Genomic DNA, 25,923 nt, shown 5'->3' on the forward strand with positions numbered 1-25,923 from the left:
CAGTTTTTAGCTCATTTTCTTTTAGTTCAATCCTTGTTTTTGGGCTCTAGGGATGGCAGTGGTCGACATATCGTACAGACATTCACAGTCCTCAGAGAGTTAATCCTGCTGACGACTTTGATGAGTTACTTATACAAATAAATCATATGTGACTGACTAAGTCTTTTAAAACCATAGCTTACAGTTGCTCCAACATGTGCGTCCTTGCTTTGCTCCAGCAGAGGGATAGCAACACAATGAGTGTATTTCCTCCTTTGACGTTTATAATTCAATCCTTCTTCTTTGTACCGCTAACGTTTTCAACAAACATATGGACGTATGGGTATTGTCTTAAGATGGAGTTGGAAAATGCTAACGTATCCTAATGTGCATTCTCTTCATAAGTAAAGAAATTAAATAAGAAAAATTAGTTGTGCAGCATTAATTAACTCAATAAGTCCTCATTTCATTGATTCAGTGGCCTTATTGGTAACACAGTCAATATTTGTTATAATGAAACTATCAATTTCTTGCTAATCTTCCTCTTTGTGTATTTATTTGTTTATTTATGTGTTTATTTGTTTGTTTATTTAGCCTTTTTCGTCTGTTTCTCTCTGTATTTGTCCTTTTATTCCTCATGTCGCCGCCGGATGTCGCTGTTTGAATGACCGCTGCTCGCCCCGCCTTCCACTTCCGCCTACGTCACCGGTGTAAATACGGAAGTGCGCTGTGTGTTTGAAAACAAGGCGCCAGCAGCTGCCTGCGGGTTCACAGGTGAAAGGTGAGCCGGATTTTCACGCACAGACGCGATTTACGTCACTTTTCCCGAACTTAATCTCTCTATAAACGTTTCTTACAACTTTTAAATTTGTCAGCTTGTCGGTGAAAACTTTAAAATTGCTAATTTGTTCTGCTAACGTTAGCTTGTGTTAGCTAAAGTTGCACATTTGATATTTTCACCGAGCTGTGCTCGACTTTTATCATGTTATTGGTGTGTTAGGTCAAAGCCGACATGGTATTCGTGTTGTTTCTCTCCGGTCAGGTCCAGAGGGATGCCAGCTTCGGAACCGGTCCGGCTGGGTCGGAAACGGGCCACTCCGTCCTGCCCGAACCCGCTGTTTCTGAAGTGGCTCACCGAGCTCCGGGACGAGGCGAAGGAGAAGGGCCTGAAGATCCAGTACACCTACCAGAAGGTAGAGAGGGGCTGTGCATCTAACTGTCAGTGTTTACTCATTTAAAAAGCATATTTGATATTTTGTAAATTAAAGAAATAGAAAAATAAAAGATTTTGTATTTAAAAAGTGTAGAAATATACAAATATGACTTTGTTATGGCAGGTTTTCTGTTGTATACACACATTGTACTTTCTCATTTGGTTGAATTTGTTTTTATCGACTCCAGTTTTCACCGACACACTGCTACAGACCTGTTAAAAGTCGTATTTAACTGTTTTGTACTGACCGCAAGAGTTCAACCAAGACACTGAACATTAAAAAGACTGTGAAATAGAAAAATAAAGAGCAAATCAGTGTAATGTATCTAAATTCATGTGTGTTTTTATGTTTCTGTCTCTTCCCAGGCCATCAGCTCCTTGAATAAGTATCCGTTACCGCTTCAAAACGCCAAAGAGGCAAAGATCCTCCAGAACTTCGGAGACGGCATCTGTAAGATCCTGGATGAGAAGCTGCAGCGATACCTGAGAGACAACGGTGAGAAACACACGGATGGACTGAACTGCTTTTCACAGAGAGCCTGGAGAGAAATAAAGATCACTTAAAGGAACAAAGTGCTAAAAATATTCTGTAAAATACCAGATAAAGTACCGATATCATAGAGAATTTAAGATATAGATTCATGGCTGCAGTGAGAAACTGTGTTTAAATTACAAGATGGAAAACTGATGATGCTAGAACATGTTTTTAGACTGAAGGAAATGTTGAAGGAATCAATATAACTGTACACTAACTACAAAAATGGTGACTTGTAAAATGAGAATAAGATGGGTGGTTTTAAACTTCTATAAAACTCTCTGCACGCTACGATAATAAACTTTTCAAAACAAAGCAAATTAAAAGCTGTTAGATTAAACAGAAAAGTCTTGGAAGCAAATGGAAGGAAGGAAAAATGAATAATAAGAGCTTTAAAAGAAAAAAGCTAGTCATATGACATGTTTCCTGACATTTTAAAGGCAAAGTAGCTCCTCTTGTTCCTCTTCCTTCTTCACAGTCTTCACTTCTTTCCTCTCCTCCAGGTCAAGACGCTCCTGTTCACTCTCTCCCTGAAGGAGCGCCCCCTCCTGGCAGACGAGACAACAACAACCTGGCTCCGTCCAAGAAGGTAAACAGGAAGTGTGTGACTTTGTAAAGACAAGATTTAAGTCAAGAAACGAATAATACAATCTCCAAATTCATGGAAATGTATAATATGAGCGACAGTATTTTATTAAAGGAGTCAGGATACTTTTATGAACAGGAATTTTGTATCATTCTGTCTAATTTCATTCAAAGAAAAGTATATTGCGGTGTGTTATTATGAACTCATTTGTTTTCATCGTTTCTTGTAGAAGAACGCAGCAGGGGATCATGGGAAAGACAAAGGAGGAGGAGGAGGAGGAGGAGGGAGGAAGAAGAAGAGGGAGTACGTTCCCCAGAAGAGGTCTGGAGGCTACGCTGTGCTGCTCGCCCTCTACAGAGAGTCACAGGTTCACCTCTCTGCCTCACTCTCAGCTGAGATATTAACAAGTCGCTGCTCTGGTGCATCAGTAATGACATCATCACTCTCTCTGTCTTTAGATCCCAGGTGGAAAAGGTTACATGTTTAAGATGGAGCTGCAAACAGAAGCTCAGCCTCTCTGTGACAAGTCTTTCACTGTTGTAAGTGAACCAGATCTTTTACTCATGTTGATCCTGGGTGTTGATCTTCCTCTCTGTGTATTTTACATTCATTTCCTTCCTTCACTCTGTCTGTAGCCAGATCTGGGCAGTAAGTACACCGCCTGGTCTTCAGTGAGCACTCTTGTCCAGAAGAACCTGCTGATGAAGACCCACAACCCTGCCAGGTACACTGCGAGCACGAACACCCTTCGAACAAACATGTTTGTCTGTTGATGTTCATCTGTGTTCATTGTTGCTGACTTTCTATTTAATTGAAGCCACGTTAGCATCACGTGCAGCACCTTGTTTCATCGTTAATTCCTTGTTTTAAATATAAAATGTTAATAAAATGGCTCCTCTTCCTCCGATCTTCTTCTTCCCTCAGGTATTCTCTGACAGAAGAAGGTTCGGCTCTGGCGGAGCGACTGGACTCGGCAGAGCGAGGGAGTAAAGACGACCCAAAGGAGGGCAGGAGTGATGAAGCGGAGGAGGAGGAGGAAGAGGAGGGCGGTCCTGGGGTCGTGGACCTTACTGCGAGTGATGATGAAGAAGAAGAGAAAGAGGAAGAAAGGATACAGTGAGTGTACATTGAACAAGTCTTTGTCATCTTCTTTCTCCTGCTTGAACAAACTAATCTCCTCTTCACAGGCCTGCAGAGAGGCTGACATGTGTCGCCCAGCCGAGGACCGAGGCTGACGGGACGGGAGTCGCAGGAAACACAAAGGCAGCGAGCAGAAAGCCGAGTGCAGGAAGTCTTCTGCCTGGAACATATGAGATTATTCTCTGTGTCGACTTCATCGAGACGACTGGGTAAGAAGAGCCGTCAAAGTCTGACTCTGCAGAAATCACGTGTGGATCTGTGACGTTGTTTTGTTCGTGCAGCGGCAGCAACCACCGCAAACAGGAGCTGGTCAAAGAGCTGCAGAGGAACGGAGTCAGCTTCGACGTCAGGAAGCTGAACGTCGGAGACTTCCTGTGGGTCGCTCGGGAGAAGGTCGCACCTGTTCCAGGTACCGAAGTCAAAAACTAGAGGAGACGTAGCAGAGAAGAGAGTTGTCCTACAATTCACACAAACTGAGCTCAAGTCATAATCTCGTTCCTTCTCCGTCTCCAGGTCAGTTGCGCGCCCCCGCGGGCCGGGAGCTCGTCCTCGATTACGTCATCGAGAGGAAGAGGATGGACGATCTGTGCGGCAGCATCATCGATGGACGCTTCAGGGAGCAGAAGGTTGGTGTGTGGAGCGCTTTCAACTCTGTCACTTCATTTATTGTTTATTTCATCGAAATATTGGTCGTTTATTCAAAGGTTAGCTTGTTTTCTAGTTTGTCTCACTGTCAATAACAATAATTTAACGTTTTATCTTTTTCTCTTCTTCAGTTCCGGCTGAAGAGGTGTGGTCTCCGCAGGCCCGTCTACCTGGTGGAGGAGTGCGGGACAGCCGCCTCCCACCTGAGTTTACCTGAAAGTACGCTGCAGCAGGCCATCGTCAACACACAGGTGGAGTGCACACACACACACACTCATACACTTACAGTCAGTTCACTGTATCCAGACTGCCGATGGAGTTTGCTGGTGTGATTTTGTGTGTTTTTATGCGTCAGGTTGTCGACGGCTTCTTTGTGAAGAGGGTCCAGGATGTGAGGGAGTCGGCGGCCTACCTCACCGTCATGACGCGATACCTGACTAAACTCTACCAGGTGACTCAACAACTTATCTACGGTGTCAAAGAATAAACCTGTCAAACACTGAACTGTGACGCACGTTTTACACTTTTAATCCTCTTTAATCTTTTATTTTCAGAACTGCACGCTGATGTGTCGCTCCAGAGAGCTGGAGGGTGACGGAGGGAGCGATGAGGAGGAGGAGGAGCGAGGAAGCCCGTCCTGCTCGCTCATCTCTTTCGCAGAGTTCAACCACGGAGCCGTCAAAAACAAGGTGAGTGTACAAACCATTCACCTGTGTTGACCACGATTCACACTTAAAATCCTGCAAAACCTCTTTTCCTTTAAATGAAGAGTATCAGATGTGTTTGAATATATAAATCCACGTCTCCCTCTCTTCCCCTCTAGTGTCAGACGGTCAGAGAAGTGTTTGCCAGACAGTTGATGCAGATCAGCGGTTTGTCTGGAGACAAGGCAGCTGCTATACTGGAGCACTACAGCACTCCACACAGGTATGTAGAGGTTTCACTCTCTCGCCAAGTATTAATACCCGTTATCTCTCTCTTTGCCTGGTAGATTTTAAAGGTATTTGCTCCGGTGCAACAGGAACTACAGTTTCTTTCTAACAAATGTTTTTTTTCTTGGAAATTTACCACTAAATCTCAGTAATTTAACGTTTCTTAGAAGCTTTTACAAGACTTGGAGCGTGAAGATGTGTGTTTACATATGAAGACACGGTTTCACGTACATGAGACCAGCGTGACCAAAAATATTGCTGTCGTGAGAAAAGAAAACTATTAATGTTATTTTTAAAACATTATTGCCTCTCTTCTCTCTCAGTCTTCTGACAGCCTATAAACGATGTGTGAGTGAAGCAGAGAAGGAGAAACTCCTCTCCTCCATCCGATACGGGAAGCTCAAAAGGTTTGAATAACTTTTATAAAGTTCCAGTTATTCATGTTTTCATGTTAAGTTAAAGGATTACATCCACCTTTTAAATACTTGTTACTGGTTAAAGTTTTACTTCCTGTCTTTGCTCTTCAGAAACCTGGGCCCGGCTCTGAGCAGGACAGTTTACCAGCTGTACTGCACTCAAGGAGCGCTGACGTAGATCAACGGTGCATCATTTATTTATATTCTGTCTCATAGACGGATGCTCAAACTCGACCTCACTCACCTCGGACTGTGAACACATTTACCTATTAATTCAGTTCCTACTTTACTTGAAAAGAATTAATTTGAGGATGTTCATCTACATGTTTGTTTGTGTAGAGACGCTGCTATATCTTGTAAAATACCACAGATGTGTCCTGATGCTGCATCAATAAAGTTCATTATTTTGGATAGTATTCTGCAGTTTTGATGCAAACGTCAAGTGATTTTCACTGTTTTTCAGTTCTGGTTAGGTTTACAGGTTCATAAACCATCATGTTTTGGTTTAAATTAACTGGTTCTGTCGTCACAAACCTTTTCATGGAAATCATCCCGACTTCTCGAGAAGATATCAGACTTTGTCTTGACAAAGATGGCTGGAAATTGTTCCTACGACTCCTTAAAAACATCCGGTTTGTTGCAACAAAAGACGGCTGGAAAATGTCCCGATTTCTCGTCAAAAATACCCATTTGTGTCGGGACAAATGCTGGAAATTGCCACTTAAAAATATCCAACCTTGTCGCGCGAAAGACACTGGAAATTATAAGTGAAATTACGATGTTCACACGACTTGTTAAAACATCCGATTTTGTTTAAAGAAAGACGACTGATATCGTTGTAAAATGCTTACAGGCTGCCCAACCTACATACAACAAAAATTACATAAACAAATGCCTCTTCCGGGTATAATAAACAAATGTGCTCCTACAAGCCCCAGGGAAATAAAATGTTAAAACTGAAGGTGTATAGAGGCTTTAGGGTTTCAAGTGGTTCAAGAATAAACACAGTTTCCTCACTAGAACGACGTGGAGCAGCCAAAAACACACAACAGGGACTAAACAGACCAGAGTTTCTGAGGGGACGAGGTTCTCAGTGAGTCAGGGACAGATCCAGAATGTTAGAGCCACCTGGTTGTCACCCCCCACCTCTTTTAAGCCTTCACAAAAGGGCGTCGTCACACCGTGATTGGCTGAGAGGGAAATGCCCCGAGCTGCTTCCACTCCTCAGTCAGGAGTCGGGAGTCTCCCCACCTGTGCACAGGTGATCTGAATCCTCTGCAATTAGTCTGGAGGGGTTTTGGAAAATCAGCCCAAAACAAAGAACGATAGCAAGTCTTAAACAATGGGACTGCTGCATCGTCCCGACATCTCATTAAAAATATCTCTGTGTCACAACAAAGACGGCTGGAAATCGTCCCGACTTCTAGTTAACCACAATGCTTTGAAGGAACGTGTGAAACTGAGTTACTTAATGCACATGAATCAAGTTAAACATTAAACAGATGTAACATAACGACACGGTGCAGTTAAGGTTTTGATTCTTGTGTCAGTTTAATTCTAAAATAAATAAAATGGACAAACAAGTGAAGATGTCTGGAAATATCTGGGAATCCAGCAGCAGAAACTCAAGTCGTTCTACTTGCAGCATAAAAGGGAGATTAATGAGTAAATCAGACCAATTTAATGGAGGAAAAAAAAGAGACAATACGTAGAAAAAATGTACACGCAGCATCCAGAAATCAGAGACGGGATGATTGTTTTTGCTTTTTGAGGAAATCTGGTGACGTGCAGACAAACAGAGAACACGAGGAGTTAAACTCTCTACTCACAGACGTGGATAAAAAAGTATCTCAACCTCTTAAAGCCAATAAATATGTTTGTAAAGACTTTCAAACACATCAGAGGACTGTCCAGTGTCCTGGTTTTAATTTGCCAACTTCTGCACAGATGAAACTCGATGAAAACAGAAATGTGTGTGATTGTTTGAGAATAATCTTTTTTCCCCGCTCTGCCTCTCACTTCCACTCTGGTCCCCAACTCGACAACTCCTGTTATTTACAAAAACAACGACGACAAAAGGAATATAAAAACTGACGGTCAGACTGGTTAACAAAGTGCCATTTCCATTGTTCTCCTTTAAAAGGGAAGGCTTCAGCTCTTTTCAGGTCTGTCATACAAACAATACTCGCACGGTGCATTCAAAGATCGACAGTTATCGTTCTGTATAAAAAGTCATGCATACGTTCGTCTGTAGCCAATAACAGCCTTCAGATTCAGACAGATCGAGCGGCTATTTTCAAAAGTTTCAGTCATTTAGCACAAAATTTGTTTGGAAGTTAGGAAGAGATCACAGACTGATGACTGAGCATGTGAGTATTGTATCGTACTAAGACAGACTTAAATAAATCTGAACCCTTCCTTTAACCACCTCCTCTAGTTTGCTCCACCTGCACGGCGACCCAGTCGTCAGAATAAATGTCGACACTGTACGTTCCTGCAGACCACGGATGTTTAAAATGTACGCCTCTTATATGGTTCATGTGTTGTGTCAGCGCTGTACTTAAGGGGTTAAGTTTAGGAAAAGATCATGTTTTTGTCACGACAAACAGCTGGAGAATGACCCAACGTCTTGTCAAAATTATTCGGTTTTGTCGCAACAAAAGCAGCTGGAAATTGTTTTGACTTCCTGTTAAAAATATCCAGTTTTGTGACGACAAACACGGTTTGTTGTGACAAAACCAGCTGGAAAATGTCCCCAAGCCGCCTTCAATTTGATGTTGTGACAACACTTTACTTCAGGTCTGGTTAGGTTTGTGAAAACATCATATTCTGGTTTAAAATGTCCGTTTTTGTCAGTTGAAAGAGGTGCAAACGGTGGTCTCGCCTTGCTGTCACGTAATATGATTCGTATTGTAGAAATGTCGACATTAAACGAACAAAACGTACAAATTTAACGTATCCATGTTCTGCAGAGACGTAACAAGCCAACATTTATTTTGGCGACTGGGTTGTGCATGGTAAAAAGTGAGAACAGGAGCAATGAGGGTAAACTGATCCCAAATCCAAGCTCGAGTCTCTCCAGTGGTCCCCGTCACAAAGCAACGCTTCAACCCAAAGCAAAGATCTCCTGCTGTCACAGAGTCAAATCTTTACGTCTCAGTCGAGACACTTCTGTGGTCAGTTTGCCCCAAAATGTCACAATGGGTAAAATTAGGAGTGAGTAACACAGTGAGGCTTCACCTGCTGGTGAAAAAACGAAGCAGTCCTGTCTTTGTTTTGGTTCCAGGATTTAATCCTCGACAGAGTCGGGCAGGGAGTCAAGACAGCCGGTGAAACCAACGAGAGGATTCTGGATCCATCACCATAATGACACCAGTCACACTGATGCTGAGTTCAAGGTGAGGGGACGTAAATCCTTCAGGACAGCAGATAAAATCCAAACAGTGCCTTCTGCTGTTTTGGCTTCATGACTTGAACGCACCCGTCAACAGTCCCAGCCTCGTCAGCGCCGAGCGCTTAGTCGGGCATGTCGATGCAGAGTTTAGGAGGTGGGACGAAGTATTTCCCCGGACTCTGCGTGATCACCACGCCCGTCTTCTTGTGGAACATGGGGGCTATCTTCGGCGGCGGCTCGGGGACGGGCAGATCCTCGGCCGCCTCGGGGTCATCGCTGCGCTGGAGGTCGTAGGACACGTTGCCGTATTCCCGCAGGAAGGGGAGGAGCTCCAACAGGAAGTGGCAGAAGTCCTTACGGATGCCGAACCACCCTGAGGGAGGATCAGAGGAGAATCAGATTTTTAAATCCCCAACACAGAAAAATACGAGTACGAACAATAGTACGAACACACAGCTCATCAGCATCTGTAAATACTCACAGTGGTTTCCTCCCTTCTGACCAAACGTGGTCGCCATGAGTGTGAGCAGAGAGAGCCAGAGAGGCACGAACACACACACGTAGCTCAGACTGTTGTGGCCGTCCAGCTTGTGCACCAGGAGGATCTGAAGGAAGTCAGAGGGAGGAGAAAGTGTATCTACGTATCTGTAAAGTAATCCCAATCCCTCAGATCTGAAGATGGGTTTGACTGATTACTAGACTAGGACATCCTGTATGAAATAAATGGATGTTTAAAGGGGCTGTACACATTTTAGGCCACTAGAGGGCAGGGCAGGATAATTTCTTTATTACATTAACTTGCTTGAATGCAACTTTTCTTTTAATTTGCCAAGACAAAGGCACTATAAGTGAGATTAATTAGTACGTGTGGACTTTATTACTAAATGATGAGAGCTGACAGCCTGTTCTGCTCTCAGAAGAAATATGGCCGCCTCTTTTCTACACTAATCGATGTGTCACAGCTCTCAGGATGTAATGGAGCGCACATGTTCGCAGTCTAAACTCACCTCAAAGGTGAGGAGCGGCACCACGATGGTCATCCAGCTGATCGCCATGGTGATGTGAGTCCGCCGCTGCTCGGCGATGATGTCGATGGAGCGGAGGAAGAGGACGGACCAGATGATGTAGTAGAGGACGACAAGGCACAGGAATGACATCAGGATCCACAGAGGGACACACACCACCTGAGAAGATGAAGATAAGGCGAGTATGATCAGACGTGTTGATACGTGACTGAAGGATCCACTTTGTGTTTGTGTCTCTCACCAGCCAGGGCCAGTTGATGATCCTGTCCAGCCTCAGAGCGATGAAGATGAACTGAAGAATGTTCACTGAACACAGCACCTCCAGCTGAGGAGAAGAAGGAGGGAAGATCAGGACTGAAGTTCAGCACTGTGTTCACTTTTAACAAAGATATCGATACATCACAGCTGAACATTTAAAACATATTTCAATATACATTTTCTTATCATAACACTTATTTAATTTCCTCACCTCGAGGGAGCGGTCGTGTCTGAACCCCCAGACGCAGGCTGCTACAGAGACGGGCGACACGAAGAAGAGAGGCATGAAGACGAGCAGCCAGAAGTAGTTTCCTCTCGCCACGCGGTCGCACACCAACACCTCGAACATCAGCAACAGGACGTGGAGGCCCACTGCGATCAGCATGGCCTTGAACTCCACACATGTCTCCCCTTCAGCCCTGACAGAGGACACAGCAAAATCAAAACATCAGAAAGTTGCTCCACACCGACACGAACGTCTCCCACGATCATGATTTAGAAGAATTAAACCCTGAGCGCCGAGCTACAAGTGTGTGAGACAGTCTACCTGTACTGGGGGTTGTGCGCCCAGACTCCGGTGCCCACAGAGGCCCCGATGATGACCAACAGCTTCCAGAGCCATATCGGGGTGAACACGGCCCAGTAGCTCCACTGGATGACTCCATCCAGCCTCAAGGACAGCAGCACGGAGAACAGCAGCAGACAGGAGTAGATCAGGAACTTACTGCAACAAGGGACAGAGAAATCAAATGCTTGTACACCAACACAGCTGTATCTGTCACTGGTTGATATCAGCAGATAATATTGATCAACTGCATGTGCATGCGATGATGCGATTAAACATGTGTCCAAATGTTAGGAAATGCAGGATGACATAAAACCTAGAGAAGGTTAGGATGATGGAGACAGCCAATCAAATAAAAGTAAACAAATGAAGTGTTTTTGGCCAAAACAGCTGATAGTCCTACCACAACACCATGACTGTCATCAGACTGACATCATCCTTCACACCAACACACCCACTAAATACTTCTCTCATCTCGGCCTGACACCGTTTTTTGGGACTTTTAATGCTCTGGAAAATTATTTAGCTGCCATTTTGGCTCCCACCCATGGACGCTTACATGTCTTATTGTCCTTACTTTATTATTTTCTGAAGTTTTCCCCTGAATTAATGAGATGTTAAGTCAGCTTAATAACCCGGGCAGCTCGTAGAGACACTATCAATGCCTGTCCCACCAAGAGAAACATGCTAAGCTAAGCACTACTGCTGTAAACATGCGTTAGGATTTGGCTACACGGCGAAAAAGACCGTTTCTCTCTGATAACAAGCAAATCACTGACGCTACATTAGTTAGCATGTTAGCCAGGCCTCGTTTAGCTAAATACGCGTATCCAGCTTTAACTAACTTATTGTAATCACAGTTAAACAACAGTTTACACTATCTGGAATAAGTGTAGGTAATTTCACAAGTATAAAACACATTTTCTGAATGTTTTCGTGCGACAGCGCAACAAACGCCGCCCAGCCAAGTAGTGCTAACTAGCCACACAGTTAGCTAAAGTGCTAAGTCGTATGATAGCTAACGTTACCTGGGATTGAAATCCTGAAACAGTCCTCTCAGATTCATGTTGCCAACATTAGTTTCCCTTGTGGTTAGCTAATTCACCGGCTGATATGTATGCTAAACATGGTAATTTCGTTGGTAGTGCAGCTCCAGCTAGCCCTCTGTTTTGTTTTTTTTTGCTCGGAGATCACGTGACTGAAAGGAAGATGGCCGGCCCGGAAGTGACAGGCGGAAAAAAACACAAAAACGAAAAATAACATATTTATATTTCATTTCATTCATTATTTATTTAGCAAACAATTTAAATAACAACTGATGATTTAAAAAAAAAATACAGATACCAAAAAAATATATAAGTAAATAAACAATAGATAATGGCATGAATGCAGGAACTAAGGGTGCCGAGAGGGCTGCAGCACCCCCCTAAAACGAGGCTATAACATACGCCGAATTTACAAGAAGGCCCAAATAATTAAGATTGCGTCATTGATAGCGCTTCACAGTGTTGAAAAAGTGTCCCCTAACTCAACAGCTCACAAAATTTCACAATTTTCTAAGGGAGTCTGGGGACTTTCTTCACATCTTGCTGCTTTGACCTACATTGTGTTGGTGTTCAAGTGTGCGGTCTGCTGTAGTGTTGTAAATTATTGTTAATAACGATCAGATACATGGTCAAGGTCATTATATAGACTGACCCCTCAGCAGCCCCACCTGTGACTGACTTTCCAAGATCATAGCACAGACAGAGCAGTTCATAAAGATGTTATAGGGTTCAAAACAAAAGATTAAATGCAGGAGTGGTCTCTTCCGGTGTGCCCCTCTGATGGGTTTCTCTTTTGTTTTGGTTTTTGAATGTAAAAATGATAGATTATACTACAGTAGCCATCATGTCAAGAGGAAAAATCAGATCCTTAAACAAATTGTATTTTAATATGTTGCTCATCTCTGTGACTACTATTGTCCCCGAGACACTAGATGAGGAACTGTCTATTTCTAATATTAATGTAACAGGAGACTCTTAGTCATTATGTGAATCATCAGCCAGAAATACATTTTTATGAAAATAATTCAGACATTTGTGACTCGTTTTGGTCCTAGTCTCAAGCAAATTGGGCAAGTGAAGTGAAGCAGAGTCCTCAGCTAATAGTCTTCAAGGCTGCAAATGCATGAAATAAAGAAAACTTTCAAATGAATGATCTTTGAAATTATCAGATGGTTTTCTTCAGTTTCATTTTATAGGTTTGACAGGCTGTCAGGAAGAAGACATGATTTGATTTACCTGTAATTGCGCTTCATCAGTAAAAGGAGACACCCACTCAAAACCTGTGGGAGTAGGAAACAGAAGTAGGACTACACATGCTGTTCCTGAGTTTCCACAGGATGCTCCCCACGTGTTTTCAACTCTGAGCTGCACAAACAACCAGAGAAAAAATCATTTAACCTCATCAATATGTTGATGAAGGGGATGAGCGTCAAGGCATAAATCGTGTCTTATAGGTGAGAAGATATGTTAACTGGAGCATTAAAGGAACAGTTCATCCAAAAGTGAAAATCAGCTCATTATCTCTGATGGAAAGTTAGGTGAAGTTTTCGTAAGTCCATCAAAAAATTCTGGGGCTTCACGGCAAAACAACTCTGAAACAACTGAAGTAGATGGGGACCTTTTTTAAGTCTCTGGAAGCCCCGAGATCCCAAATTGATTTGAAACAACCTTGACATGTGATCAGGCTCTTTCACTCGTGTAAACAATGTCTTTTCAAGTCAGTTTGGGAGCTCTGAGCTTCTGGAGACTACCCTGGATGAGCTGTATGGAGCCACTGTGTGTTCCTTTAGGTGTTTTTTTACATTTTAAAGCAAGTCCCTGTTTACTTCTGTTGTCAAGGAGACGCTGAAAGGCTGGTTTGTTGTGAAGCTCCAGAAATTTTTTTTAGAAACTTACCGAACTTTCCATCGACACGAGGCTGAGGCGTTTCCTTTAAAGCTAAAGGCCAGACAAAACAATGCAGCCTATTCACATTCAAGCAGCTGTCAGAAACTGAACTTCATAACAGATACGCAAGTCACGGGCCAGAGCAGACATGATGCAACACACTGTAATCATTAAAATAAAAGTGCTTTATTTGGCAAGTCATCTAAAATAAGAACTGACTTATGACCTGTCTGACTACAGGTCTTAAATAGAGTGCAAACTTTTTCACGAGTTTAAATCACAGATAGACAAACAAATAAATAACAAAGTATACAGAAGAAGAAGACATGCTTACACGGTGAAGCTGGGAACCTCATGGTAACACAACAGGCAGCCTTTAACATCTAATAATCAAATGCAACAATAGTGATGTCTGCACGCACAACACGAAGAACACAGCACTGACAAAACCCAAAAAGTACAAATTAACACGAGGTAGTTCTCCGCAGAGCAACAACATTTTAATAAATTAACATTTTTCGGATAGGTGCCCTGCTCAAACACATTTACAGTCGTTAGTGGAGCAAAGAACACTTATACATCAGCTGATAAACAACCTCTTCACATCAAAGTACAACTCACATTTGCAAGAACACTGCAGGTGCACATCTAAAAGTGGCTTCAAAACTGAAATTTAACCAGTGATGCGAACAGAAGCTGGTGTGACTTATATCACATCTGTTTCTGTGTGTTCAGTCACTGTAACAAAACAAACAACCTGTAGATGATCTCAGGAAACAGTTTTTTCTCTTTTCTTTCCATGTTGTCCTTTTTGGCATCTTTACTTGACATGTTCAGGACGAAAGAAAATGTCTCACCCTCAGTTTAAAGCCTAACTTTGGATAAAGAGCGATGGCATTAGATTCTGGTACAACAACCCTCGGCTTTCAATAACCACCTGAACTCCATAAACTGACAGTGATCTACTTCTAAGCTGTAGATGTGTTAATGTCTGCAGGAGACAGAGGAACCAAAGTATGCAAAAGACTTCACCACTGATGCAAACTTATGAAAATAGAGTTGCGACGCTTCTCTGTGTCCTCATCCGACCGCAGTGCACATGCAAAGCGACATGGAGATGGAAATCCAACTAGGTCGAAGTGTCAGTGTGGACTCATCCAGGTCAACGGTCTCCAGACGTCACGTGGTCTAAAGATTAACGCCATCTGTGGCTGGAGGGGGTTGCTGGTTTCAACCCTTGCACTAACAGGAAAGATCCAGGCCGGTAGTGCTCTCGTCTCTGCTAGCAGCTGCTAACGTGCCCTTTGAGCAAGGCACCTACAACAGGTTCCTTTTTGTTCTGGATGGACAGTTAAAAGAAAACGATGAATCAATCAACTGTCTCACAAAAGATAAACTGTATGTTTTGTTTCCAGCACTCAAACATTAAATTGAAAGCCTCTCACTTCTTGTTTTAGACGCTTGCATCTCCAATACACTGCAGCTCCAACAACCAGCAGGATCGTTGAAAAGACGCCGACACACACACCTGTGATCAGTCTGTTTCTCCTGGATACACCTGGACAACAAACAAACAAGAGATGATAAGAGCGACTGAAACTGGAATAAACCATTTAAAATAGTTGGCGATTAATCACCTGGATGGGAAAAGGCTGAAGATGAGTAGATGGGTTTGATGGATTTTCTATTTTGTTCTCTGTGTTTTATATTTCTTATTTATGCTCCTGAAATCCCTGATTTTATTGCATCTTATTTTGTTTATTTCTCTATGAAGCACCAGCTGTGCCGCTGTATTTCCTCCATTGTAACTAAGCTTTCGTTAGACGCGAATATTTTGAAATTTTTTCATGGGATTTAAAAGTCGAATGAGACCTAAAAATCTAGAAAAGACGCAAGACTTTTAACAATATTATCGTGATGCATATACAGATTTTGACAGAAAATAAGGTCTCAGTCAAATTCACCTTAACTTTGATCCTTATTTGTCTGTTTCTGTTGTATGGCAGTTGGCAACCAGTGTAAAGCCACATTACCGCCATCTACTATGACAAAGCGAGAACACACAGAGAAAGAAACGATTAAAGATATTTTTTTCCCCTTTTTTTCAATCTTCTTTACATTCTTTACATTACATTCATTCGAAAGGGGAAAAACTTCACACAAAACCTTGAATATTTCAGAAAGCATGACAGAAATGAATGAGAAAACCTGCTGTGGTTGTGCTAATCGAGCTGAATGTTCTGATGTCTGAATGAAGTTTGAACGTTGGAAAATGCTGTGGGAGTTAAGTGTCAAAAATAACACCGGAAGAATAACATTGTGCTTTTATGCTGTAGATAAGGAAATTTTCCATTGAGGGCACATTGAAAGGTCACATGCTCCCACGCCATGTTTTCTCACAGTGAAAGTGTAAAGATAAGATTAAAAATAAACGTTTCTGCTTGAAATACTCGTGTTCTCACCGTTGACATCTGTGTCCTTTTTTGGGTCAGCACTCTGGGGACTCGTGGGCTGCAGCGGCGTCTCTGTTGTGACAGACTTTGGCTCTGGAAAAAACAAATGACTAATTTTTTAAAGCAGACAGCAGCTGCTAAATGTTGGTAAATATACATTGATTTCCGGTGAAACGATGAAAATAAGGTGCAATATGTAAGAATAGCACCAGAACAACTAACTGCTGCTAACTGTAGCTGCCATTAGCTCAGTTAGCTGTGCAGCTAGCAGTCCAGGCTGAGGGTTACCAAGGGAGTGTCAGCACAGGATGGGCTGGGCTAGGGCTAACATGCTAACCTCAGTAGATATCTCTGCAAACCCAATAAAAACATGCCACAATGTTTTCAACTAAAATTCTTACATATTGCACCTTTAATTTGGATATCTGGGTCAGCGACGTTAGCATTAGCATCTGTCACCATAAACACCATTTCAGCACTCACCAACAGAAAGGCGAAGGATTGAAGACTTAAATTGGCTCTTTAACTTCGGGATGAAACATCTATATCTTCCTGCGTCTTCAAACGTCACGTTGGTGATCTTGAGTGATATGTTGCCTCGTTTCAGGCCGTCCGCAGACAGATCCGTCCTCTCGACGTACGACGCGATCTTCATGTCCAGGTCCTCTCGGGTGTCTCGATACAGATGGACGTACTCGACCTGGCGCAGGCGATCGTTGGGGTCAGGCTGAAGGTCGGGCTTGGACCACTCCACCGTCAGTCCAGTCACGTCAACCGGAGGCTGCACGTGACACGGCAGGACGACGTCATCACCCAGGGCAGCGACGACCGGCTGAGGTGACCCGATCACCGTTAAAGTCCCTGAGAAATAGAGGATAACTTTAAATATTAACAACTGAAACTTTACATGAATCAATCGCTTATCTCCAGCACATTTACAACAACTTCTCCAAAGTGATGTCTTTAAATATCTTGATCCAAAACACAAAGATACTCTGTGGAAGTTTCTGAGCCCAGTTGGCTCCAGGTGTTGAGCGAGACGATGTCGTTCACTGAGCCGTTTAACACAAAACTACATGAGATTTTACTTCAATTTACGACAAACTGCGACTTTTAAACTGACAAACATCATATTTGTGATTCATGACACAATCCAAGCAGGATCAAAACATTATTAGTCTCTATTCATTCACTAACATACAAAGTACTTCTGACTTCGGCTCTCTATATAGAACAAATCACCTGGAACGCTGTTTAACCAGGTGTTCAACTGAAATATAAACCGGGTTGAGGCCAAACAAAGGCAGGTGATACCACAACGGGGTTGAGGGTTTGCACCGGTTCAAACTGGTCTTTGACCTCAAACTGCAGCTCAGCTAAAGAAAGAAGTTATTTTGAATAAAACAAAAAAAGAAAGAGGAACAGAGGTTAAAACTTGCCTGTCAAATCTCACGTAGCATTTAGAGCAAGCCGCTGCATAAAGACCAAACGATTAATCGATTAATGAACAAAATTAATAGATAATGATTCTAACCGTCAGTTGGAGCTCCAAACTAACTTTTTCATTAAGAAGCACCAGATTTTATTTCATTTCTTAACACCTTATTTAAGTAATGTAAAACAGGAATAAAGATGTTTTTCTTCATTTAAATCACAGCTCATACTACAAGAAAGTACGACTGTTCCAAAAACAAATCAGCCTCAAATATTACTGTGCTATTGTAAAAAAACATCGATTGATATAAAAGTTTATAAGTGATTCAACAGAACATATTTTTATAGGATAAAATTTGTTCAAAGGCATCTGTGTACACATCCTGTGGATGTTTGTTATTAGTATCTATGGTCCTCTTTGTTCTGTGGCACAATCTGTTTGTGTTCAAGCTGCTAAAATGTACTAATCACACAGTCGCACAGCTGCAGGATGCCTGACAATGAGGTCTTTATTTCTCTTTGTGGCTTTGTATGATTAGAAACTGATAAGATGATGGTATATATGTTATTTTAAGAATCTTTAGTGCAGAACCACCAGACGACAGCAGCTTCCTTCCTCTGAGATATCTGAGTGTGATACTATTCAAATTTCAAATTCAAATTCAAAATTCAAAAGGAGCTTTATTGGCATGAAAGTTTTACAACAATGTTGCCAAAGCGTCAAAACGCAACTTGTCCAAACATTCAAACAGAACATAACAAATAACAACACAAACACAACACCAAGATTGATTTACATTAATTATATATACATTGTATACAGTGTGTGTGTGTGTGTGTGTGTGTGGCCCTGCCTCCTTCTCCCAGGAGTGTCTTTAATTCTGATATGTTGTTTAGCTCTTTGAAGTCTGAGATTACCGGTTAAACTTGTTAAAATAAAAGTTCCTCGTTTCGTTGAATGTGCATCTCTGTCTCTGTCCACCTGTGCTGTCACCTATTCTCTGTGTGGCTTTGTAAGACAAAGACTCTTTAGAGCAGCAGAGCAGCCTCCTTCCTGTGAGAACTGAATACGTTAGGATATATAAAGAACTGCTGACAGGAAATTCAACAGCAACTAAAATAACTAGACAGATGTAGTCTGTCTACTCGCTGATGGTAAAAAATGGAAGTGCCAGTATTAAACTGAGACTGATATATAACCAGTTAAAAGTTCTTTGTAAGACATTTGCTGCCTTCAGCTGAGAAAGTACCTCCATTAAAGGGGCACTATGCAGTTTTGGAGCATAAATTCAATCTCAGTACTTCCCCAGTGGGCAAAGAGTGGTCTAGATTTATTTATTTATTTATTTATTTATTTATTTCGGCATGTTATTAGACAGTCATCATCACACATCATCTTAGTTAAAATCAGGTAGTACACATGGCCGAAAGGGAAAGCGGGAGAAGCAGATGCTTATCTAGTCCCGCCCCCGTTACCCACAGAATACATTATTTCCACAAATTATATTTCTTTTGTATTTTGACGTACATGTTACAGCAGCATGCAGTGAACAGAGCTGCAGTCCAGCTCTAGATCACGTCTTTTAGACATCATTTATGGACATCCAAGACGTCTAAAAGACGTCCTCTGGGGAGCCAGAGAGAAAGTTTTTTATACATCTTTTCTGGACGTTGTATAGACGTTTATATATCGTTTATCGACTAATTCTGTCTGTCAGTGGACGTCCAGATCATAGCCTGAATATTGACATGACCAGGCCATGATCTGGATGTCCAGTGACAGCCAGAATTAGTCGATAAATGACGTTGAGAAAAGACGTCCAGTCAGGCCATAATCTAGACATCCACTGACATCCACAATTAGTTGAGAATAGACGTTCATACTGGCTATGATCTGGACGTCCACTGACAGACAGAATTAGTCGATAAACGATATATAAACGTCTATACAACGTCCAGAAAAGATGTATAAAAAACTTTCATTCTGGCTCCCTAGAGGACGTCTTTTAGACGTCTTGGATGTCCATAAATGATGTCCAAAAGACTTGATCTAGACCACTCTTTGCTCACTGGGTCAATATTTACAATATTCATGAGAATCTTGGCTTAGAAACGTGTACTTTTCCCATCACTGAACAAACAAGCTGTTCCCAGAGGAAAATAGGGTCCCCAGAACATTGGTTGGAGCTAGAAAGGTGGCAGGGTCCGCCACATAAAAACAAAGTAAATCAGTATGAAATTGAGTTTGTTTGTTCACTCAGTCAGTGAAGATCTTAACATCTCTTCCCAAAAACTACATAATGTCCCTTTAAAGAAAATACGAGAATAAAAATAATCTCCTCAGTGTTAGCTGAGTTTACCTTCAGCAGGTGTGCAGGAGGAAATCAGCAGAAGGACGACGACAGTTACAGAAGAGAGAGAAAAACCGTAAGTGAGCTCCTCCAGGTCCATTGGTACGAGTTGGTTTGACAAACACAGACAGAAGACTGAAGACAAAGCTGCTGCTCCAGATGTGATTAGTCTCAAATCATCATGGAAATTCCCCCTCCCCCTTCCCCACGAGACTCCCTATAAAAAACGCTTAATTATGAGATTTATCGCGTTAGTAGACACTTTATAAACGTCCTGAAACCCTGTCTATAACATATTCTTACCTATTTAGACCTACGTGTTAATTCGGCGAACGTTATACATGTAAATATGTATTTCTTTGTGTAATGCCTATTATGTATTTATCTACCTCCGTTAAGAGTTGGGTTTTCACAGACTCCCGCAGAGACTATAACTAGAACCCTGCTTATAAAGCTGCTTTCCTCGTGTTCTTCCAGGGGTTTTTCTCGTTATGCTTCAGCGGAGTGCAGTCATGTTTAAATAATGAGCTCATGTGTTTTGGGGAATACGGTCGTGGTTCGCTCATATAGAGACGCTACACAACTATAAAGGGCGGGGAAATACAGAGCAGTATCGCGGATATCACAAAATTTAGTTTCATAGTAATTAACAGGTTGGGTTTTTTTGGTATTTACCTAGCTGTCCTCTATTAGTGAAAGTGAAATGAGTAATGCGTTGGTCACTGCGAAAAGTAGCCTAATAACTATCGTTATCAGTGTATGTCTGCGGAAATAATAATGAAAGTTAAACAAGGCTCACCTCTATCAACTGTGGGGAGAGTTCATTCAGTCCATGATTTGGAAGAGGCAGCGTTGACCTGATACTTTAAAACTGCGTAGAAGCGGAAGAAGAACTTGAATAGATCCAGACCATCGTGGTGCAGCAGGTCCCATCATTATTAGATCTTTAACCACTTTCCTGCAGAGAGACTTCCGTGAGTCTCGCATCTTATCCGCGCGCACGTGTGTGAGAAACAGAGACAGAGGGAGACCTCCCATCCAGGGGCGAGGCCAGGGGGGGAAAGGTTAGGACGAGTCCAAGGGTCCGGCACTGACAGGGGGCCCTTTGAGGGGCTAATAATATTATTATCTATCTTGAATATTTTAATCTGTCGTGGGGCCCAAGATTTCTGGCGGTGCCCCTGCTCCCATCCACTTCCTTCCACTTTACATTTCCTTTTAATTTAATTTTGATTTAGTTGACAGTAAAGTTGGAGATAATAAATCGTCATGGAGATGGACGGTTTGATGAAGGATTTCGTAAATAGTAGCCTACATTTTTACCAGGGAGATGGATGGATGCGGGGACTAGAGGTGCCGAGGGGGCTGGGCATCCCCTAAAGGCTATAACATGCCGAATTTACAAGAAACTGTCAGACTGAAAGCACCGTCAGACCCAGGGCTCTGTGTCATTTCTTTAAACACAAAATGACTTTGAAAGAGTTAAAAACTTCTTGTTGTGCTCATTGCCCGACCAAGTAAATGCCCCAACATAGGAAGTCCATTAGTCATGTTTGCATGTGACGTAGCATGAGTCAGTTTATTGTGGGTTTCACTGATACAGGGCGAAGTTTCACTGAGCACTAATGAACTGTGTTATGGCCCAAGTGTCATCAGTATGTTGGTCTGTTTCTGCTATTTAGACTTCATGTCTTTAATAATGTGATGAGTCAACATGAGACCAAAGTCACTTCACATCCCCCGATCCTTTAACTTCCCTCATTTCATGTTCACATCGACTTATTATAACCAAACCGACAGCTGTAAACATGAAGTCGGTTTTTGTGTGTTGCTACACTTGTGATACTCAGATTCAGGTGACAAACTGATCCTGATGACCCAGTTAGAAATAATAATGAAACAACTGTGACAGTGCACATTAAGATTAACATTGTTGTTATTAGGGGGGTAACGATACATACGGGATCGATATTTGATTCAAAGTGATGCAAAGTAAAAACATCGATGCAGCTAGCGCCCAGAAGAAAATGTCAAGCAGCTAAGAAAAAGACAATGAGGATATTAACGCCCCTCTCTGGAATAACTCCACAGTGGGAATAGAGCTGATATAAATGTAACTGATTGTGTTAAATGGACTTTGAGATATCGGCAAATATCGTATCGTTGTCCAAAGAATCGATATGATGTCGAACTGTGATGAAATGTACAATTTACACCGCTTGTTGTTATAGTCTTGTTGGTTTTATATGGCAGGTCATCCTTCGGAGATGCACACAACTGGCAACCACATCCACGGAGCTGTTTTAACAACAGCATAGAAAACAACACCAGAAATTAAACATTTTAAAGGATTAGTCTGTGATAATCTATTTTTTCCTGTCAACAAATCCATAAAAAACACCAAAACAACTATATACTACCAACAAGTATTTAGTTTAAAAGCTGGATAGGTAATCATGAGGTAAATAGCTTGTTAGGATGTATAAAAATAATACATTCACGATGAGACAGAGATCTGAAATGCGATAAAGCTTCTTTCATGTCTTTTGTTAGAACTTGATGACGTTCGTGAGCTGTTTGTTTATGAAGGATATCTCTCTCATCGATCATGACGTCACAACAAAAGGTGTCTGGGAGTGTCAGTGCCACGCAGTCTTGATTGTGTTGTTGCAGACCACAAACAAACATTAACATTTTTTCTTTTTATTCATAGTAGACAGACTAAAGGCTTTTTGTGTACTGACATCAATGGAAAAATGTACGTCCGCTCTGGTGTCACGCAAACCATCTGTGCAGAGGAGGCGACACACTGATGTGCTGGTTGGCAGCCACTGCCATGAATGTATGAATTACTGTAAGTTGCTTTCTCGGCATGGGCCTGTTACCGGTGTTGTGCCAGAAAACGTCTGCTTGGCAAAAAACGACTCCCCAACGGGAACTCCCATGGGGTTAGGGTTACTTGTTAGTCGTCAGTCGTTTTCTGGCACAACTGCAGCTCCAAGGTGTACCACAACACACACAAACACACAATCTCCTCCCGCCCACCTGTGGTTGCTGTGAGTGACAAACAGGCAGCTCTGCAGGCAGTATGATGGCTGAGGGAGGCGAGCGTCCCTCGTCTTAAAGGACCAAGTCTAGGAATACTTGAGCTTGTTACTGAGGCAGAACCATATCTTATCTTTTCTTTATCTGATAGTAACTTGTTTTTTTACTGAGGCAGATATGCTAACTAGCATGCTAAGATAGATCCATCTTAGCATGCTAGTTAGCATATCTGCCTCAGTAAAAAAACAAGTAGCTTTTTTCTTTCATCAATCTTTATTGCTAAGATGGATAACACCAGCTAGTTTCTCTAACATGATGTGAAGAAGAGAAGCACATGTGTAATGTTTTTTCCTTTTTTTGTTTTTAGATACAGACATTCAAAATACACATTTTAGAGCTGTAATCAAACCGTGAAACCGTGAAACTGTGATATTTTTGCCTAAGGTTGTCATACCATCAGAATCTCATACCGGCCCATGCCTACTTTGGACAAAAGCATCTGATAAATGCCCCAAATGTACAAAAACATGTGAAGTCGTCAATGTAAACAACAGCTGCAGTCACAATATTTCTTCAACGTCTGATTCTAATCTTGTTAATGTTAGATTAAGGTTAAATTCTTAAAGTCAGTTTCGATCAAAAGACAATAATTATAATTTTAAGTAGCTTAATCTCGAAAAAGTTGTTTTAATTGCTTGTAATAAGCACGATTTGCTTAAATTGAGGCTTCTCTGTCCAGTTTTAAGGCCCTTTAAGGTTGTTCAGTGGCTTAAACTTTATGCTAGTTTCTAGTCAGGCATATTTGTTGTACCTCATTGGCAGATTTTTCTGCTCGGTACAAGACAATTTGATTAAATTAAGACGGGCTGTGTTTGTAGTGCAGAGGAGTTCCCCCTGCCTATCAGGTGCAAAGATCAAAGTACTTTATTGACCACAGAGTTTCTTGTCTTTGTTTCTAGCCTCAGGTGTCGCCTACTTCCTCATTCATGAATGATTCATTTTCTTCACACCTTGCTAGTAATTTCCCACAGAGCTCAGATGAGCTCTCTATGACTTTAGTTTTTTTTCGTTAATCTCTGCAAAAACAGTGTAAAAACAGCCCAGGGGACAGGTACAACCAGTTTTTGTAGGCCTACGCTATGTTACGTTAGCGTCTGTTGTTTCTGAAAATGTGTGACAGTTTGCTTTAACTAGATGTGGGAAAAATAAGCATCATCACTGAAATATTTACATCCTTGTAGTAGAGCCTGTTTATCTAAACTGTAATAGTTTCCATTTCCTCCATTTCTCATCTGACACTCAGCTGACTGCCTCGAGTTTCCTCTTGTGATAAACACCTTACCTGTCCATGCGGCTGTGATTGGCTGACTGTCTACATGTGTCAGCCTCATGCTTCTTGCATTTGCAGTTGAGAAAATATATGGAGTAATATTTTCAGTAGCAGAGCTTTAAATATCTTTTTTAATATAAAGATACCGTCTGTGATCCAAATAGTAACTCCACCACATCAGAACAGGGACCTGATATCACTCTAAAATTCAGATCTTTTAATACAAATACTAATAAAATAATTGACAACTTAACTGAAAAGCAGTGATGTTGTCAACTGTGGACAAACAAATCTCCATACTTGAATGTGTGACACAAGCCTGTATCAAGGCATTTATTTCACGACAGTCAGCAACATCTTTAACATGGAAAATGTGTGACTATGTGCATGAATCCTAAAGGTTAAACGTTGTCACTGTTTCAAGAACAGATTTCAACATCTAACCACATTGATAATGTCTTCATACTTTAACTGAAGTGAATCCTACAGATTAAATGTCATAATTGTTACAGAAACTAAAAATATCTTTTCCAAACGCTAACACAACTGTTTTTGCTGCCTAAACCTGACCACACATGATCTTTTTTACCGAACATGGGTTTGTTGCCTAAACCATAAATATCTTTTCCAAACCTTTACCAGTGTTTTTGTTGCTGAAACCACAGACTGGATGCAAACCTTGGATTAGATTGGATTGGTTGCCGGCATCCTAACCTTGGATTTATTACGCCCACCATCCGCCCCAATTTCCTCCCCTTGATGACAGTTTGATTCATAAATGTTGTGTTTATTCAGTCGCAGGAGCTCAGAGAGAAACAAAACTTGAATCACACTGAACTGGAGGTTTTTCACATACTTGATTCACCATACTTGAACCTTTTCCCAGATCAACATGAGCTCAGAAGACGTCTAAACAATCAGCGTCTGGTTGATGAAGCTGCCTCGACTCCATTCAACACCCTCCACTGTCAGACCTCTGAATGTCACAGCTGGTTCAGTGAATCACTGTATGGAGAGTTTTCACTCTGATGATATCAGAACTAGAAGAGTTTATCAGCAACAAAGTAAATAATAATACTTTATTCACACTCAGAAACAGTTACAAACTGACTTTCAGGCCACATTAAGTTCTCTGTTGAGAATATTGCACGATGTCCTCGTTGGCAATTAACAAAATCCAAAACACAGACAAAAATATGAAGACAGCTGTTTGAGACTTTAACTTGTGGAAAACAAAATCCACCTGACACAATAACTTCAACGTGAAGAGCGCCCTCTGCTGGCCTTTATCTTTAACACCAGCGTTAACAAATCACAGCTTTTCTTTCAGGCACAGTAACAGACAGTAAATAACGAACACAAATCAAACAGCAGCACTTCATTTCAGTTTGACCTTCACATTACAACAAGAAAAGGTTAAAGCTCCACGAGAGAAAGTTAAATCTGTTTATAAAATCTGGACAGACGATCAAAACTGAAAGATCATTAAGGCCTAATTCATCATATAGAGCTATACATGAAAGAGGGAACAACATAAAGTGCACAGAGTCGTTACACATGGTGTACGAGCTCGACATTTTTAGCAGCATCCTGTCAATTCTTTATAAAAGAACATTTATAAAATATTAAGAAAAAAGAGGGACTTTCACAAGACACACAGGAGTTTGACAGTAAAAATGTTTATTTTAA

The 25,923-nt window shown here is 41.6% G+C and overlaps 3 protein-coding genes across 3 annotated transcripts; 1 reads left to right on the top strand and 2 right to left on the bottom strand.

Moving 5' to 3' along the window:
* The first annotated feature begins 670 nt into the window (after positions 1-670).
* Positions 671-5,862, top strand: mus81 (MUS81 structure-specific endonuclease subunit). Its single transcript, XM_084344917.1, has 17 exons — positions 671-760; positions 1,022-1,172; positions 1,559-1,688; positions 2,231-2,316; positions 2,543-2,680; positions 2,772-2,852; positions 2,949-3,037; positions 3,238-3,429; positions 3,501-3,662; positions 3,735-3,862; positions 3,967-4,079; positions 4,230-4,349; positions 4,454-4,549; positions 4,653-4,787; positions 4,922-5,025; positions 5,354-5,437; positions 5,558-5,862. The coding sequence occupies exons 2-17, from the start codon at positions 1,032-1,034 to the stop codon at positions 5,622-5,624; spliced, it is 1,866 nt and encodes a 621-aa protein (XP_084201043.1). The 5' UTR covers positions 671-760; positions 1,022-1,031; the 3' UTR covers positions 5,625-5,862.
* Positions 5,863-7,112: 1,250 nt separating this feature from the next.
* On the bottom strand, positions 7,113-11,903 carry tmem185 (transmembrane protein 185). The gene is made up of 7 exons (XM_084343565.1): positions 11,717-11,903; positions 10,671-10,847; positions 10,335-10,542; positions 10,107-10,190; positions 9,848-10,024; positions 9,322-9,445; positions 7,113-9,213 (listed from the first exon to the last, which is right to left on the bottom strand). Exons 1-7 carry the CDS (start codon positions 11,752-11,754, stop codon positions 8,963-8,965), a joined length of 1,059 nt encoding a protein of 352 aa, XP_084199691.1. The 5' UTR covers positions 11,755-11,903; the 3' UTR covers positions 7,113-8,962.
* A 1,885-nt stretch (positions 11,904-13,788) lies between these two features.
* Positions 13,789-19,959, bottom strand: LOC311251871 (myelin-oligodendrocyte glycoprotein-like; the record flags this gene model as incomplete). The annotated part of the gene is made up of 5 exons (XM_084344516.1): positions 13,789-14,960; positions 15,067-15,179; positions 16,084-16,167; positions 16,558-16,935; positions 19,869-19,959. The coding sequence occupies 5 exons, from the start codon at positions 19,957-19,959 to the stop codon at positions 14,904-14,906; spliced, it is 723 nt and encodes a 240-aa protein (XP_084200642.1). The 3' UTR covers positions 13,789-14,903.
* Between the last annotated feature and the right edge of the window lie 5,964 nt (positions 19,960-25,923).

The sequence above is a fragment of the Pagrus pagrus genome (assembly GCF_965226575.1).
Source record: "Pagrus pagrus genome assembly, chromosome: 22".
Classification (NCBI taxonomy): domain Eukaryota; kingdom Metazoa; phylum Chordata; class Actinopteri; order Spariformes; family Sparidae; genus Pagrus; species Pagrus pagrus.

Excerpts from the sequence above, each read along its gene's own strand:
- mus81 (XM_084344917.1), top strand. The coding sequence starts at position 1,032 with ATGCCAGCTTCGGAACCGGTCCGGCTGGGTCGGAAACGGGCCACTCCG. Across the intron at positions 4,080-4,229 it reads GACGCTTCAGGGAGCAGAAG|TTCCGGCTGAAGAGGTGTGG; the intron begins GTTGGTGTGTGG and ends TCTCTTCTTCAG. Across the intron at positions 4,350-4,453 it reads AGGCCATCGTCAACACACAG|GTTGTCGACGGCTTCTTTGT; the intron begins GTGGAGTGCACA and ends TTTATGCGTCAG.
- tmem185 (XM_084343565.1), bottom strand. The coding sequence starts at position 11,754 with ATGAATCTGAGAGGACTGTTTCAGGATTTCAATCCCAG. Across the intron at positions 10,848-11,716 it reads TTTCAGGATTTCAATCCCAG|TAAGTTCCTGATCTACTCCT; the intron begins GTAACGTTAGCT and ends CCCTTGTTGCAG. Across the intron at positions 10,191-10,334 it reads GACACGACCGCTCCCTCGAG|CTGGAGGTGCTGTGTTCAGT; the intron begins GTGAGGAAATTA and ends TCTTCTCCTCAG.